General features: G+C 43.8%; 1 protein-coding gene across 1 annotated transcript in view; it reads left to right on the forward strand.

Annotated features, from left to right (window-relative positions):
• Positions 1–11,985: 11,985 nt before the first annotated feature.
• The window catches only part of LOC132381240 (adenosine receptor A1-like), a 62,340-nt gene continuing 56,683 nt past the window's right edge, over positions 11,986–17,642 (forward strand). Inside the window, exon 1 of the mRNA XM_059950619.1 lies at positions 11,986–12,855. Coding sequence (XP_059806602.1) covers positions 12,497–12,855 — 359 coding nt within the window. The 5' untranslated portion in view covers positions 11,986–12,496. The remainder of the gene's footprint in view (positions 12,856–17,642) is intronic.

The raw sequence follows: 17,642 nt of genomic DNA on the forward strand, positions 1-17,642 counted from the left end.
GTGGCAAGAAGAGGAAATATCACTGCAGGCAGTTATTATAATCAGGGACATATTTCTAGAAAGGAAGGCAAAATAGATTCAGTGGCAATATTTAAAATGAATTGCACAGATTATTGAAATGGAAAAATGTGTGGGACAATGTGCAACAGAAATTGATCTAATTGGGTAGATCTTTTGAAAGAGGATGATGTTCTCCATTTAGGCTGCAGGATTCTATAATGAAACTGCTTACACCAGAGTTTATACTCTTATAAGTTGTCACTGCACTTCTGAAGTTTTACCATGGGAAATTACCCTATCATACCCTATACAGTATTAACATTTTTGCTGCTTGTTAACAAAAATGCACGCTCTTAACAGAATTCAACTTCAACAGAATGCAGAATTAGGTTAGCAAAGGAATTGCTAGGGCTAATCTCATTTTAACATTTAGGAAAGTCTGGTATTTAGATTTTCTTAATTTTATTTCTATTTGGATAAGGTATCCACAAGTATTACACAAACTTTTTTTACATATACAACCTTTTCCATTTTTATATATGTATAAATCTATATATATTTATACATTCACAAGTACACACTGAGATGATACTAAAAGAAAAATAATTTGCCACTTAAATAGATATTTATGTGCAATTGTAATTCCATACTATTATACTAAATAATAATAATTGTTGTTAAAAATAGTAATAATAATGGTTGAATAATAATTTCCATGTATCTCTTCTGGTCCATTTCTTTCTAGTCCAAAATAATATGAGTAACCCTAAGTAACTTCCATCGTTGGTGTTTGTATCTTAGCATGTTCATGTTTGCTCCTACGCATAAACATACTTATCCAATTCCTGTGTACTTATTTACTTCATTTTATATTTTTTTTTCCCAGATCTTTGTCTTTACTTGTGTTGATTCCACATTTTCCAGGAATAAAACCGTGGACATTTATAACTATAATAATAGCATCAAGTTTCTTCTATGGTTAATCAATAGTAAGCAAGCTATTTGCCAATCCCAGTTTCATTGTTAATTACATGGTTAGTTTGAGCAGTTTATCATTTAACTGTTATTGTCTAAGGCTACTACATCCCCGTTAGTGAGGACCTAGTTGCATTCAGTCAGTTATAAGAAAGGTCAAATCAAGTGCATGCATGACTCTAGACTCTCAAAACTGACACGCTACTCTGAATTCTGTCATGCAAGATAACAGGCAGTCAGAGAAAGAGACTGAAGGATGTAACTCAAGAACCTCACTGAGCACAGGAAAATTCTGGTCCATGGGGAGCATTCCGGTTGATAGTGAGAACATTAAGGCCATGTATCAGGACCACACAATGATCTTGCATGTGGAAGAAGGAATTGCCACCGCACAAGCCACCCACCTGTCTAGCCAGCCACCTGGCCCTCTGTGGTTCCCACATTGGCTGAAAAACCTGGGGTGGAAGTGAGTCATCCCTATACCCAAGGAACTGCCTCAGAAAAAGATGAAATTTTGTCATTCTTGAGCATTTTTTTTACCAATGTTGAGAGAGAGTGGAGATTCACCTAAGTACAAAAGTAAATTGCTGGTAAGTATGAAGATTTAGTGAACTGGGAGAAAGACATACTGCTTAAAAAATAAATGGTTAAGAAGGACGGATTTCAACCTGAGTGCAGAATTGAATAGTCTCCCCCTCAGTCCTATGCTCAGAGTGGGGAGTAAGTGTTGCTCTCTGTTAAAACTCTAAGATAAGTGAAATTTCATGAAATTCCTGCACGCTTCAGGAACTGAAAGCCATACCCTTCCAGAATTTAAGAAACCTCTATTCACTTTTAAAAAGTCTTATTAAGAAATATAAGAAATCAGTCATGTGGCCCACCATTGAATAGAATTATGCCTGATCTGGCCATGGACTCAGCAACACATAATTGCAATTTCCCCATAATCCTTAATTCCTCCGCAATGCGAACAATCTATCTAGTTGAGTATTGAGTGAGGTAGCCTCTACTGCTTCCCTGGGCAGAGAATTCTGCAAACTCACTGCTCTTAGAAAAGATGCTTTCCCACATCTTTGTCCTAAATCTATTTCCCCGAATCTTGAGATGATCTTCAATTTTCCTTCCAAACTGGAATACCTTGCAGGGTAATGTAATGGACACAAACATATGCATCATTCACAATCGCCAATGTTGAGTTGGGGTTCACTTTAAGAGGCTGGTCTGACTTGATGACACGCTTTATGTTTTGTGTTTGGAGGACAATGAAGGAGTTGTTACAGTTTCTCTTAAACTTAAAATACCTCAGCTGTTTTATTTACAAAAGCCTACATTGACAATTCCAGTGCTATTCAACCTAATGGAGCCTCTTCAAAACTACCAGAGTTTTGGGAGCAAAATGCTTTTGCTTGGTTTGTACAAGCCAAGGCCCAATCTTCACTGCAAGAGACCTCAGTAGACGACACCAGATATTACTACATTGTAGAGTCGGTGAGTAGATCTACAGCAGCAAGACTGGTTTGTCTGTTTGAACACCTGCCCAAACACAGTAAATATCCATCACTGAAAACTCACCTTTCACAGACTTTTGGACTTTTGGAGAATGAACATGCCAAATTTGGCCTTCAGAGCTAATAGACCACATGCTGTCACTCCTGTCATCTTTGTTTCATTTTTTTAAGAACTTTTCATGCAGCAAATGCCTGATCAAGTTCACATAGCCCTCGCACATACACCCTTGAATGACTATAGGGAGCTTGCTAAAATGGCTGATTGTCTATACTCTGCCAAACAGAGGCGCATAATTCCTCCTCCTTTCCCTGCCTCAATAAACTCGGTCAGAAAGCACCCCAAGATAAGGGAAGCCCACAGCTACGAAACAGACAGTGCTGGGTCTGTGCTTTTACCAAGCTCGCTTTGGTACAAACTCTAGGAAGTGCCAACCACCGTGCAGTTTGGACAGTGCCGGTGCATCGGACATCAGAGGTCCATGAACACCGTGGGTTCCAGCTGTCAGGATCGTCCCACGAACACCCTTTCAGGGTGGCGCTTCCTGTGTGACACGGGTGCTCAAACGAGTGTGCTGCCAGCATCACCTATCAATCGGAAGGCAAAGAGCGATGAAACCTCGCAGGAGACCTCCAATGGAAGCAGGATCCAGACTTACGGGACATGATGGTAACGCTGTGGGAAAAGTTACATATTGGACCTCATCCTGGCTAAAGTGGCTAGCCCTCTGCTTGGCGTCAATGTCCTGTGTACCCAGGGACTGTTAATTGATCTTAAGAACTACTGGGTTGTGGACGTCAAGGACTTTCAGCCTTTTCCCTGCTCCCCCAGTAAGATCCCCGCAATGACTCTGTCAAGCGCCTGCACCATTGCAAAGGAGTTTACTCAACTGCTGGGTGAACTCCCAAACCTCACCAAGACTACATTCTCAACTACAGTCACAAAACATGGGCTGAGCACAACATTTCCACAAATGGCCCACCAGTCCATGCCCTCGTGTAGACAGGACCCAGAAAAGTCAGCTTAGTTAGGAACTATACTCAGGTACCTGTGTGCTTGGAGAACATTCCCGAAATGGCTGTGATAACCCCATTTAACATGCCATTTGGGCTGAAAAATGCACCAAAGACTTTTCAACAGCTAATGAACTCTACATTAAAAGGTTTTCTCTTTATTTACCTGAACGACATATTTGTCACCAGTGCATCCAAATCCAAACACATATCACATCTCTGCACACCTTTCAAGCATCTAAGCCAACACTGGTTTATTTTGAATCCTGCTAAATGACAGTCTGGGTTGTCAGCCAAAGACTTACTGCCCCTACAGCTAATGCCCAGAATCACATGCTTGTGTTAACAGACATGACCAGAGCATTTGATGATACAAACAAGCTCTTTCCAACACAAATCTACTGGCACACCCACTCCCCAACACAACTATAGCCATTACTACTAATGCCTCAGACTATGTTGTGGGTGCTGTGCATTACCAGTTGTTCAGAGGTGTGATGCAGTTTCTTGCCTTTTTCAGCTGGCAGCTCCATCTCTCTGAAAGGAACTACAGTATGTTTGACCACAAACCTCTTGGTCTCTATCTGGCTGTCTGTCATTTTCATTTTCCTCTAGACCACAAACCCCTTGTGCACACATTAGCTAAAATATCAGACACTTGGTCTGCATGACAACAGTGACACATGGCCTACATATCAGAGTTTACAACTGATGTACAGCATATCAAGGGGAAAAGCAATGCTGTGACTGATTGCCTGTCACGGCCGGCCGTTGAGACCACATACATGTGTGTTGACTCTGCTGATTGCCAAACCAAGCAATTCAGATGCTGATGAATGCCCGAGTCATGTGTAGGGTACAGTAAGGGGTGGAAACATATGCACAGTTCACAACCACTAACACTGAGTTGAGGTTCACTTTAAGAGGCTGGTCTGACCTGATGACGTAATGATGTGAAGCTTTTTACCGCGCTTTATTTTCTGTGTTTGGTTGACAGTAAAGGAGTTGTTACGGTTTCCCTTAAACTTAAAACACCTCTGTTGTTTGATTTGTGAAAATCTACAGCCTAACATTTACCAGCGTTGAATTCCATCTGCTAAACATTGCCCACTCACTTTATCTATATCTCTCTGCAGATTCTCTGCATCCTCTGCACAAGCTGCTTTCCCACTGAACTCAGTGTCATCAGCAAACTTAGATCCACTACACTCAGTCCCTGCTTCCAACTTGTTACTGTATATAGTGAACAGTTAGAAACATAGAAAACCTACAGCACAATACAGGCCCTGTATTAACTTAGAAATTACCTAGGGATACCCATAGCCCTCTATTTTTCTGAGCTCCATGTATCTGCCCAGGAGTCTCTTAAAAGACCCTATCATATCCGCCTCCATCACCGTCACCAACAGCCCATTCCACACACTCACCACTCTCTGTGTAAAAAACTTACCCCTGACATCTCCTCTGTACCCACTTCCAAGCACCTTAAAACTATGCCCTCTCGTGCTAACCATTTCAGCCCTGGGAAAAAGCCTCTAACTATCCACACGATCAATGCCTCTCATCATCTTATGCTCCTCTATCAGGTCACCACACACCATCCGTCGCTCCAAGGAAAGAAGGCCGAGTTCATGCAACCTATTCTCATAAGGCATGCTCCCCAATCGAGGCAACATCCTTGTAAATCTCCTCTGTACCTTTTCTATGGTTTCCACATCCTTCTTGTAGTGAGGCACCCAGAACTGAGCACAGTACTCCAAGTGGGGTCTGACCAGGGTTCCATATAGCTGCTACATTACCACTTGTCTCCTAAACTCTATCCCACGATTGATGAAGGTCAATGCACTGTATGCTTTCTTAACAACAGAGTCTACCTGTGTAGCACCAGATTCTGCTCACCAGAGAAACACCTATTTTTCCTAAGTCTCTGTCTTCTACTATTTTATGAATTCTCTATTCAAGCTAATAGATTACCCCAACTCTTTTCATACTTATCTTATGGATAAGTCTTTTATTCAGCACCTCATCAAACACCTCTGGAAATCCAAAAATTCAGCATTTACCTGTTCCCCTCTTTCCATTTTGTTCTCCAAGAACTCCAATAAGTTTGTCAAATAGGATCTTCCCTTTATGAATCCATATTGTGTCTGCTTGATTGAACTACTTCCATCCAGATGTCTCACTAATTCTTCATTAATGAGGGCCTCAAGCAGTTTCCTGACTAATTGGCCTATAGTTACCAGCCTTTTGCTTACATCCTGCTTTTAAACAGTTGTTTAACTTGTTACTCCGATAGAATTTCTGTATTCTTATGTCCAACAAATGAGCACATATCCCAGTTTTCCCTTTGATTACCTGCCAGAGTGCACTGTAAATACTGTGACTGTGCCCGCCTCAGCCACCTCCTCTATCAGCTTGTTCCAAATACACTTCACTCCGTGTGTGGACAAGCAGACCCTCAGATCTCCTTTAAATATTTCCCCTCTTACTTTAACTGTTTCATTAAGTTTTACATTCATCTGTCTTTAGAAATACACTTTGACAACCTACCCTCTCTATGCCCCTCATTATTTTATATAACTCCGTAAGGTCACCTCACCACCTCCTGTTCTCCAATGAGAACAATCCCAGCCTATCAAACCCATCCATGTAACTAAAGCTATAATTCCAGGCAACATCCTAGCAAGTCCCTTCTGCACTCTTTCCACCTCCTTCTCATTTTTCTATGATGTTTCTATAGTACTCAGACATGAATCTGAATCAGAATCAGGTTTAGAATCACTTTCTAATATGTTGTGAAATTTTTAGTTTTGCAACAGCTGTACAGTGCAAAGGAATAAAATTACTATAAATTAGAAATTAATTTTATTACTATAAAGGAAAGGAATAATGAGGTAGTGTTTGTGGTTTTTTGAGCTGCCCAGAGATGATGATGGAGGGGAAGAATTTGTTCCTGAATCTCTGGGTGTGGATCTTTACACTCCTGTACCTTCAAACTAATATTAGCAATGAGAAGGGATATGTCCATCATCCTTGATAATGGCTGCCACCTTTTTGAAGAACTGCTTCTTGAATACATCCTCGATGGTGTGGAGCACTGTGCCCATGATGGAACGAGCTGAGTCTACAACCCTGGGCAGCCTCTTGCACTACTGTGCCTTGGAGCATCCACGCCTGGCTGTGATACAACCACGAGGAAGTCTGCAGATGCTGGAAATTCAAGCAACACACACAAAATGATGGTGGAATGCAGCAGGCCAGGCAGCACCTATGGGAAGAAGGCTGAGACCCAAAATGTCAACTGTACTTCTTCCTATAGAAGCTGCCTGGCCTGCTGTGTTCCACCAGCATTTTGTGTGTGTTGCTGTGATACAACCAGTTAGAATGCTTTCCACTGTACATCTGTAGAATTTTGTAAGTCTTTGATGACAAACTTCCAACTAAGTAGAGCAGCTGATGTGCCTTCTTGGACCCAGGACAGATCCTGGAAGGTGTTGATGCCCTAGAACTTGAAGCTGTTCACCATTTCCATCACTGATCCTTCAATAAGGACTTGTGGTGTTCTCCTGACTTCCCCTTCCTGAAGTCCACAACTAATTCTTTGGTATTTCTGACATTAGTTGTTTTTCTAATACCAATCTATTACTCTCTTGTAGCCTCCTTGTTGTTGTCTGAGGTTTTACCAACAGCAGTGGTGTCATCTGCATTTTTAAAAATGGTATTTGAGCTGTACCTAGCCACGCTTGAACTGTGGACTAAGCATGCATCCTTGTGGTTAGCTTGAGTTGATTGTGAGTGAGCGGAAGAAATTATCATTGATCAATTCTGACAGCAGTCTCCAGGTGAGGAAGTCGAGGATCCGGCTGCAGAGGGAGCAAATTTAAAGCTTGATGATTAATATTGATAGGATGATGTATTGAACGGCAAGCTGTAATAGACAAGCGGCAGTCTGATGCACAGTGGCATGCAAAAGCTTGGGCACCCTGGTCAGATTTTCTGTTACTGTGAATTGTTAAGTCAGTAGAAGATGAACTGATCTCCAAAAGTCATAAAGTTAAAGATGAAACATTCTTTTCAACATTTTAAGCAAGATCAGAGCATTATTTTTGTTTTGTACAATTTTAGCGTGAGAAAAAGGGAAAGGAGCACCATGCAAAAGTTTGGGCACCCCAAGAGATTTGAGCTCTCAGATAACTTTTACCAAGGTCTCAGACCTTAATTAGCTTGCTAGGGCTATGGCTTCTTCACAGTCATCGTTAGGAAAGGCCAGGTGATGCAAATTTCAAAGCTTTATAAATACCCTGACTCCTCAAACCTTGTCCCAACAATCAGCAGCCATGGGCTACTCTAAGCAGCTGCCTAGCACTCTGAAAATTAAAATAAATGATGCCCACAAAGCAGAAGAAGGCTATAAGAAGATAGCAAAGCATTTTCAGGTAGCCATATCCTCAGTTCGTAATGTAATTAAGAAATGGCAGTTAACAGGAACGGTGGAGGTCAAGTTGAGGTCTGAAAGACCAAGAAAACTTTCCGAGAGAACTGCTCGTAGGATTGCTAGAAAGACAAATCAAAACCCCCATTTGACTGCAAAAGACCTTCAGGAAGATTTAACAGACTCTGGAGTGGTGGTGCACTCCAGGACACCTGCACAAATATGACCTTCATGGAAGAGACATCAGAAGAAAATCTTTCTTGCATCTTCACCACAAAATTCAGCATCAGAGGTTTGCAAAGGAACATCTAAACAAGCCTGATGCATTTTGGAAACAACTCCTGTGGACTGATGAAATTAAAATAGAATTTTTTGGCCACTATGAGCAAAGGTATGTTTGGAGAAAAAAGGATGCAGAATTTCATGAAAAGAACATCTCTCCAACTGTTAAACACGGAGGTGGATCGATCATGCTTTGGGCTTGTGTTGCAGCCAGTGGCACAGGGAATATTTCACTGGTAGAGGGAAGAATGAATTCAATTAAATACCAGCAAATTCTGGAAGCAAGCATCACACCATCCGTAAAAAAGCTGAAGATGAAAAGAGGATGGCTTCTACAACAGGATAATGATCCTAAACACACTTCAAGATCCACAATGGACTACCTCAAGAGGTGCAAGCTAAAAGTCTTGCAATGGCGCTCACAGTCCCCCGACCTAAACATCATCGAAAATCTGTGGATAGACCTCAGAAGAGCAGTGCATGCAAGACGGCCCAAGAATCTCACAGAACTAGAAGCCTTTTGCAAAGAAGAATAGGTAAAAATCTCCCAAACAAGAATTGAAAGACCCTTAGGGGGCTGCAGAAAGCGTTTACAAGCTGTGATACTTGCCAAAGGGGGTGTTACTAAGTACTGACCATACAGGGTGCCCAAACTTTTGCTTCAGGCCCTTTTCCTTTTTTGATATTTTGAGACTGTAAAAGATGGGAATAAAAAAGTAATCTTGATCAAAATATTAAAGAAATCTGCCATCTTTAGCTTTATGCCTTTTGGAAATCAGGTCATCTTTTACTCGCTTAGCTATTCACAGTGACAGAAATTTTGACCGGGGTGCCCAAACTTTCGCATGTCACTGTATGCTTTGCTGTTGTCTTGGTGCCCCAAAGCAGAGTGGAGGACCAGTGAGAGTGCATGCATTATAGGCCTTTTTGTGGAAAATCAAGATGATCTTTGCTCAGCCAGGAGTTAATTTTATTCATAGCCAACCTCTCAAAAAACTCCATTACAGTAGATGTTAGTGCTGCCAATCAATAGTTGTTGAGGCAGCTCCCTCTGCTCCTCCCGGGCACCAGTAAGATTGCTGCATTTTTGTAGCAAGTGGGAACCTCAGTCTGCAGCTGTGAGAGATTGAAGATGTCCATGATGGGGACCAGGTGATCTGGACCCTAGGGTCCTGAAAGAGGTGGCGGAAGAGATTGTGGGTGCATTCGCAATGATCCTTCAAAAATTCATTGAACTCTGACATGACTCCAGAGGACTGGAAAATTGCAACTGTAACTCCACTCTTTAAGAAAGAGTGGGATTGGGAAGTCTTGAAGTAGTCTGAATCACCAGTCAGTCTTCAAAAGGAGAAAAGGGGGAGGTGGGAATAATTGTTGAAAGACTGAAGCGAATGGGCTTGTACACACTGGAACTTAGAAGGATGAGAGGAGATCTGATTGAAACGTATAAGATTATTAAGGGATTGGACACACTGGAGGCAGGAAGCATGTTCCCGCTGATGGATGAGTCCAGAACTAAAGGCCACAGTTTAAGAATAAGGGGTAGGCCATTTAGAACAGAGATGCAGAAAAACTTTTTCACCCAGAGAGTGGTGGATATGTGGGATGCTTTGCCTCAGAAGGCAGTGGAGGCCAAGTCTCTGGATGCTTTCAAGAGAGAGTTCTATAGAGCTCTTATAGATAGTGGGGTCAAGGGATATGGGGAGAGGGCAGGAATGGGGTACTGATTGTGGATGAGCAGCCATGATCACAGTGAATGGCGGTGCTGGCAAGAAGAGCTGAATGGCCTACTCCTGCACCTACTGTCTATTGTCTATAATTACCCAATGTTAGAGAAACCTTGCCATCAGGTTAAAGGCTACCAAGACAAAATTCCCCTCCATAAATGTTGCCTGCCTTGCTGAGGTGCTCTAACATTTTGTAATGTGTTACCACAAACAGCATGTACTTTCAGTCAAATACATCTTTAGATGTAAATAGCTTAAACTATGTTGCGAGGAATAAGTTACTGTGGAGTAAATGGTGTTTTTGCCGACTGTGAAAACAAGATTGAAGCTGCAGGGTAATAATATTTCCGAGTAAATAGCTTGACAACATCTATTTTTTGTTTCTTAGATCAGTGGTGAGGATAGGAGTTCTGCATTTGGGGCTGACGTTGATATTGGGGGAGATTTCCATTGTCAAATCCACAGGTTCTGGTTATTCGTCCTCTGCCGTTGCAGGAAAGCTCCCTGTGCCGCAGCACCGTGTGAAATGCCCCTTACCCCCGTCACTCATCACTCGTTCGATGATGTTCTCGTGCACGCGAAGTGTTTTTGTGCATCGAATCGCTTCGTGCTCATTAACATCTGGATCAGATTCAGAGAGCAATGGGGTGTACAATTCATCCCATTAACCTCGTCTGCTCGAGCCTATATTGCTGTACATTCTGCTTAGGAAATCATTCTAGCGTTAAAGTTTGAACGTTGAGATAGCTAACCACAGATTGTGAACTATCAAATCTTAAATTCCCCATGCAGACGTAGAAAAGGATGAAATAGCTATTGTGTTCCGTGATTGATGCACCATCAATAACTCTCTCTGAGACGTAAAGGCGAAATATCGTCTTTTATTGTCTGGAAGAAGGAACAAGCAGTGAGTGACCATCATACTACATCCTGGAGACTGAGAGGCCGGGCTCAGGCCTCAATCGCCTTTATACAGGGGTCTGTGGGAGGGGCCACAGGAGCAGTCAGCAGGGGGCGTGTCCAGACAGGTATATGTAGTTCACCACAGTGATATAGTAATCAAACAGAAATTTATTCAGAACTGGTCACTTTCTGAAGATAATGCTGCACACAGTGCATTTAATTCTATGTAGAAATGGGGATATACAGAGACTGGGGAGCACGAATTTTGACGTACAACGTGTTTGATATACCCCTCTCGCACATTTAGTTACCAAAATACGTCTTAAAATCCAATTAAACACAGATCCTGGGCTGGAATTATATTTTCCCTGATTCAGGGAAATAAATGTCTGCAGCAGCGTTACGGTCTTGTTCTGGATATTAGGTAGAGTACTTAGTGCAGCTATAAAGAACCAGCACTGCTCCCGGAGTCCAGATCAGAGCACCCTTGTCATTTTTTTGAGCTTCTTACTGGCCGGGGCTTACTTTCGCAGGGTTTAAGGTTGAGGGGATTGTTTATTTAAAATGACAGCATAAATTAAACGAAGGGCATCCACTTGATAATAGCAAACTCGGGAAGGCACTTCCAGTAAACCCCAAAGAAGCAAGCTGTCAGAGCAGCACCACGCCAACCTAATTTCTGATTCTCTCTCTCTCTCTCTCTCTCTCTCTCACACACACACACACACACACACACACACTCTCTCTGTCACATACACACACACTCACACACACACACACACACTCTCTCTCTCTGTCACATACACATACACACACACACACACTCTCTCTCTCTCTGTCACATACACATACACACACACACACACTCTCTCTCTCTCTGTCACATACACACTCACACACACACACACTCTCTCTCTCTCTGTCACATACACACTCACACACACACACACGCTCTCTCTCACACACACACACACACACTCTCTCTCTCTCTCTCTCTCTCTCACACACACACTCACATACACACACACACACTCTCTCTCTCTCTCTCTCTCTCTCTCTCTCTCTCTCTCTCTCTCTCTCTCTCTCTCACACACACACTCACATACACACACACACACTCTCTCTCTCTCTCTCTCTCTCTCTCTCTCTCTCTCTCTCTCACACACACACACACACTCATGCACGCGTGCGCGCACACAGACCTGAGCCACTGATGAGATGATTAGGTGCCGTTCGTTCTCAGCAGATAGCGTCGCCGCAAACTGTACTTCGACCCTACAGCAAATCCGAACGTGGGAAGTGAGAACATGTCAGCCAAAACAGCAAGGTTCTGCGGACAGGCTTTAAAGGGGCCAGTGAGAGATGGGTGAGCGACTCCCTTCGATCTGGTTAGTTGGAGCTGGGACCTGGCCAGTTGACAAGACTTGCGTACAGTGCGAGGTGTAAATGCCCTTTCCCAGCTCCGTATGGCAGCTGCACTTGTACAGACAATTAGTCCTCCGTCGGTGACCACATACATCGGACTGGATCATAACAGGTTTCCTTAAAGCGAAATTCAGCCGAGCGGAACGGGGAAAGGACAGCGCGGACCCACCGCCTCCAGCCACTCTCAGGCCACAGAAAATTCAGAGCTCGGCGCTTTCTCACCCAATTTAAGGATGACGGCAGCACAGGAAGGTGAGGCCGGGACCTTTCTCTTACTGGCGACCTACATCGGCGTGGAGGTGCTGATCGCTATGGCCTCCGTCCTGGGCAACGTGTTGGTGTGCTGGGCGGTCTGGATCAACCGGGCGCTCCGAGAGACCACCTTCTGCTTCGTGGTGTCGCTGGCCCTGGCCGACATCGCCGTGGGCACGCTGGTAATCCCCTTGGCCATCACTATCAGCATCGGGCTGGAGACCCACTTCTACAGCTGCCTCCTCTTCTCCTGTACCGTCCTGGTGCTGACCCAGAGCTCCATCCTTGCGCTCCTGGCCATCGCCATTGATCGATACCTTCGAGTCAGGGTGCCCACCAGGTAATGTGCCGCTTCCTGTGCTAGTTCTTTATTAAGTTAGTGGGAGCGAGTGAAGGAGTTGTGTAATTACTCTGAGAGGTACCTTGCCCGCTACTTCAAGGGCATTGCAGCCGGGGGGAAAGCGAGCGGCGTCTGTTCACGCGAGGTTGATCTGAAGGACAGATCTGATAGCGCGCTGCCATTCACAACTCTGAAAGAATGAAACAAAATCCGCAGCAATGGCTTTTCTTCCTTCTGTCCCCCTGTTGCCCGCTGCTCTCCCCTCCCTGAAGCAGGGTTTCGATCCAGAACCTTGCCCGCCCTCAGCCGCTCTACAGACGCTGCGCGACTCTCTGAGTTCAAACAGGAGCTTTTGCTGCAATAAGAAAGGCTGTAGCCTCAAATATGAAGGGATCCATTATCAGTTTAAACCCGCTGAGTTGCTTGTTTGTTGTTCTCCCTCCCATCCCATTTGACATGACATAGAAGCAGAATTAGACCATTCAGCCCATCGAACCTGCTCCGCCATTCCATCATTTACCCTCTTAATTAAACTTTTAATATCCTTTGACCCTCGTTTTATGGAGATAATATTACACCCTTAATAGGCATCGCCAATTTATGTTTTAATTAAAAATCCTTCAAAATAATTCTGAGATGTGGGGCCGTGTTTAAGGTTGATTGATACACAAGAAACGCTGCTGGTTCGCAGAGGTGGGGGGGGGTGGGGATCAGGACTGCCTGGTGTGATTGTAGAATGAGGGAGCTACTCTCGCCTTCGGTTTCTCTTCAAATACGCGGTGGGGCGGGGTCAATTTTTCGGTAGACTTATTCTGTACCAAACCGTGCGTAATCTTTGAAGTGGAGCTGTGCCTTGTCTGTGTTTTTCAATGTTCTCATTGAGATGCCTCTCCTGCACAGAGAAGGCGGGAGGACGGGACAGCCGCCCTGAGTCCTCCACGCTGGCAATACAGTTAAAACCGAAGGGCGAGTTGTCACACTAAACTGAAGAGCCTGCCTGATCTCCGAAAGATAGCTTCGGAGCGGTTCCGTTACCGGCAGTGTCTCGGAGTGCTGGCTTCCTAGTACACCTAACATCGTACCCTCCGCGCGGGGTTAGGAAATGCGGCACCGGCAAGTTTCATTTTGCAGCAGGGCAAAGAGAAGCGTGCAATGCATTTTGTTTTACAGATGCTGAACTTGCAATCTCCCCGAGGAGCTTTTTTGCAGGACCATTGTGTACTCTGATTTCATTCACTCGGTGTTACCGAGGGAAGTAACTAAAACTATGACAATCTGCTAAGGAACTGAGCATTCTTTGATTCTCCACTATTCTCACTTTCATTCATAGTTTTGTTCCAAAGTGGATAATGTGCATATTTCAAATATCCACAAAACCACACTGTTCTTTTTCCCCCCTCCAGCTTTGGAAGCTGAAGGGAAATCTTATCCTGAGGGACACAGATAAAGGTAAAAGGTCACTGACTTGTTGCCAGGTTAACGGAGACCTGAACAAGCAGCATAGATTTCAGGTGAGAGGGAAAAGCCTGGCAGGGCATCTAAAGGGCAAGATTTTCACAGCAAATGTGGGCATGTGGAATGAGCTGCTGGAGGCTGGTATAATTACAATGTTTGAAAATTATTTCGACAGGTGGATTGATAGAGGTGGGAACAAACACAGGGACCATCTCAGGTAAGGGTGGTGTAGTCCAAAGCTATTTTAAGCTTTTAAGCTATTTGACTTGAAATAAATAGCAAATATTGGAAAAAAAAAGACTAAAAGCCGATAAATATGCAGGACCAGATGAGTTATGTGCGTGCGACCGTGAGATACAGGAGCTGAATTGAGCCATTCGGCCCATTGAGTCGGGTTTGATTTTCATTTTTCAACCACATCCTCTCAGCTTCTCCCCATAACACTAACCTCCTTGCTAAGCAAGAAGCTGCGAATCTTTGCTTAAATACACACAATTGCTTAGGGTCCTGAGGCCTCCGTAACAACAAATTCCACAGTTTGGTCAGCTTCTGTTTAAGAAATTCCTCCTCATCCCAGACCTAAAGGGAAGTCCCTTCATTAAGGCTGTGTCCTTGTATTCCTAGTCTCTCCTAATGATGGAAACAACGTCTCTATATGATGCAAACCCCACCACTATAGGAAACATCCTCTCCACATCCACTCTTTCCAGGCCTTTCAATAGGTTTCAATTAGATCTACCTGCATACTTCTAAACTCTCATAAATACAGGCCCAGAGCCATCAAATGCTCCCGATACATAAACCTTTTTCACCTTGAAATCTTTCTCATGAACCTCCTCTGGACCCTCTCCATTGCCAGTACATCCTTTCTTAGATATGGGGCCAAAACTGCTCATAATGCTCAAATGGGGACTGACCAATGCTTTATAAAGCCGCAACATTACATCCTGGCTTTTGTATTCTAGTCTTCTTGAAATGAATGTTGTCATTGCATCTGTCTTCCTTAACACCGACGTAACCTGCATATTAACTTCTAGAGAATTCTGCATGAGGGTCTCTGCACAAATCCCTTTGCAGCTCAGATTTTTGAACTTTCTCCTCATTTAGAAAATGTTTTGTGCCTTTATTCCTCCAGCCAAAGTGCATGACTATACATTTCCCTACACTACATTCCACCTGCCACTTCATTACCTATTCTCCCGATCTCTCTAAGTCTTTCTGTTGACAGCCTGCTTCCTCAGCACCACCTGCTGCTCCTATCTCTGTAACGTCTGCAAGCTTGGCCACAACACCATCAATTCCTTATATTAACATATAACGTGAAAAGAAGTGGCCCCAACAACGAACCCCATGGCACACCACTAGTCACCAGCAGCCATCCAGAAAAGGCTCCCTTTATACCCACTCTTTGCCTCCTGCCAGTTAGCCAAACTCCTATCCATGTTAGTACCTTTCCTGTAATACCATGGGCTCTTATCTTGTTAAGCAGCCTATTGTGCAGCACCTTGTCAAAGGCCTTCTGAAAATCCAAATAAACAACATCCACTGACTCTCCTTTGTCTATCCTGTCAAAAGATTCCAACAGATTTGCTAGACAGGATGTCCCCATCCCCGGAAGGAAGAGCAGTAGATGTAGTGTATATGGATTTCAGCAAGGCATTTGATAAGGTACCCCATGCAAGGCTTATTGAGAAAGTAAAGAGGCATGGGATTCAAGGGGACATTGCTTTGTGGATCCAGAACTGGCTTGCTCACAAACGGCAAAGAGTGGTTGTAGATGGGTCATATTCTGCCTGGAGGTCAGTCACCAGTGGAGTGCCTGAGGGATCTGTTCTGGGACCCTTACTCTTCGTGAGTTTTATAAATGACCTGGATGAGAAAGTGGAAGGATGGGTTAGTAAGTTTGCTGATGATGCTAAGGTTGGAGGTGTTGTGGATAGTGTGGAGAGCTGTCAGAGGTTACAGTGGGACATTGATAGGATGCAAAACTGGGCTGAGAAGTGGCAGATGGAGTTCAACCCAGCTAAGTGTGAGGTGGTTCATTTTGGTAGGTCAAATATGATGGCAGAATATAGTATTAATGGCAGTGTGGAGGATCAGAGGGATCTTGAGGTCCGAGTCCATAGGATGCTCAAAGCAGCTGTGCAGGTTGACTCTGTGGTTAAGAAGCTGTACGGTGTAATGGCCTTCATCAATTGTGGAATTGAATTTAGGAGCTGAGAGGTAATGTTGCAGCTATATAGGACCCTGATCAGACCCCACTTGGAGCACTGTGCTCAGTTCTGGTGGCCTCACTACAGGAAGGATGTGGAAGCCATAGAAAGGGTGCAGAGAAGCTTTACAAGGATGTTCAAACAACAACACACACAAAATGCTGCCTGGCCTGCTGTGTTCTACCAGCATTTTGTGTGTGTTGTTGTTTGAATTTCCAGCATCTGCAGATTTCCTCATGTTTACAAGGATGTTACCTGGATTGGGGAGCATGTATTATGAAGATAGGTTGAGTGAACTCGGCCTTTTTTCCTTGGAGCAACAGAGGATGAGAGGTGACCTGATAGAGGTATACAAGATGATGAAAGGCATCGATCGTGTGGTTAGTCAGAGGTTTTTTCCCAGGGCTGAAATGGTTGCCACAAGAGGACACAGGTTTAAGGTGCTGGGAAGCAGGTACAGAGGAGATGTCAGGGGGAAGTTTTTTTACTCAGAGAGTGGTGAGTGCGTGGAATGGGCTGCTGGCAAAGGTGGTGGAGGCGGATACGATAGGGTCTTTTAAGAGACTTTTGGATAGGTACATGGAGCTTAGAAAAATAGAGGGCTATAGGTAAGCCTAGTAATTTCTAGGGTAGGGACATGTTCAGCACAACCTTGTGGGCTGAAGAGCCTGTATTGTGCTGTAGGTTTTCTATGTTCCTATGCTGTCTTTGGTCTATATTGACATGTGCATCCAAGTACCCTGAAACCACATCCTTAGTAATCGACTCCAGTATCTTTCCAACCACTGGTCAGGCTAAGTGGTCTATAATTTCCTTTTTTCTGCCTTCCTCCCTTCTTAAAGAATGGAGTGATATTTGCAATTTTCCAGTCCTCAGGAACAACTACATAATCTAGTGATTCTGGAAATATTATGACTAATGCCTCCACAATCCCTTCAGCTGCTTCTTTTAGAACCCTAGGGTGTAGTCCAGCTGATCCATATTATATATGAAGTTCTTCTGCCATTTGTTTGTCCCCATTACTACCTCTCCAGCATCATTTTCCAGTGATCCATTATCCACTCTCACTTCTTGTTTGCTCCTTATACTGTACATGCATGGAATGGGCTGCCAGTGATG

Source organism: Hypanus sabinus, chromosome 25 (genome assembly GCF_030144855.1).
Source record: "Hypanus sabinus isolate sHypSab1 chromosome 25, sHypSab1.hap1, whole genome shotgun sequence".
In the NCBI taxonomy this organism is placed as follows: Eukaryota; Metazoa; Chordata; class Chondrichthyes; order Myliobatiformes; family Dasyatidae; genus Hypanus; species Hypanus sabinus.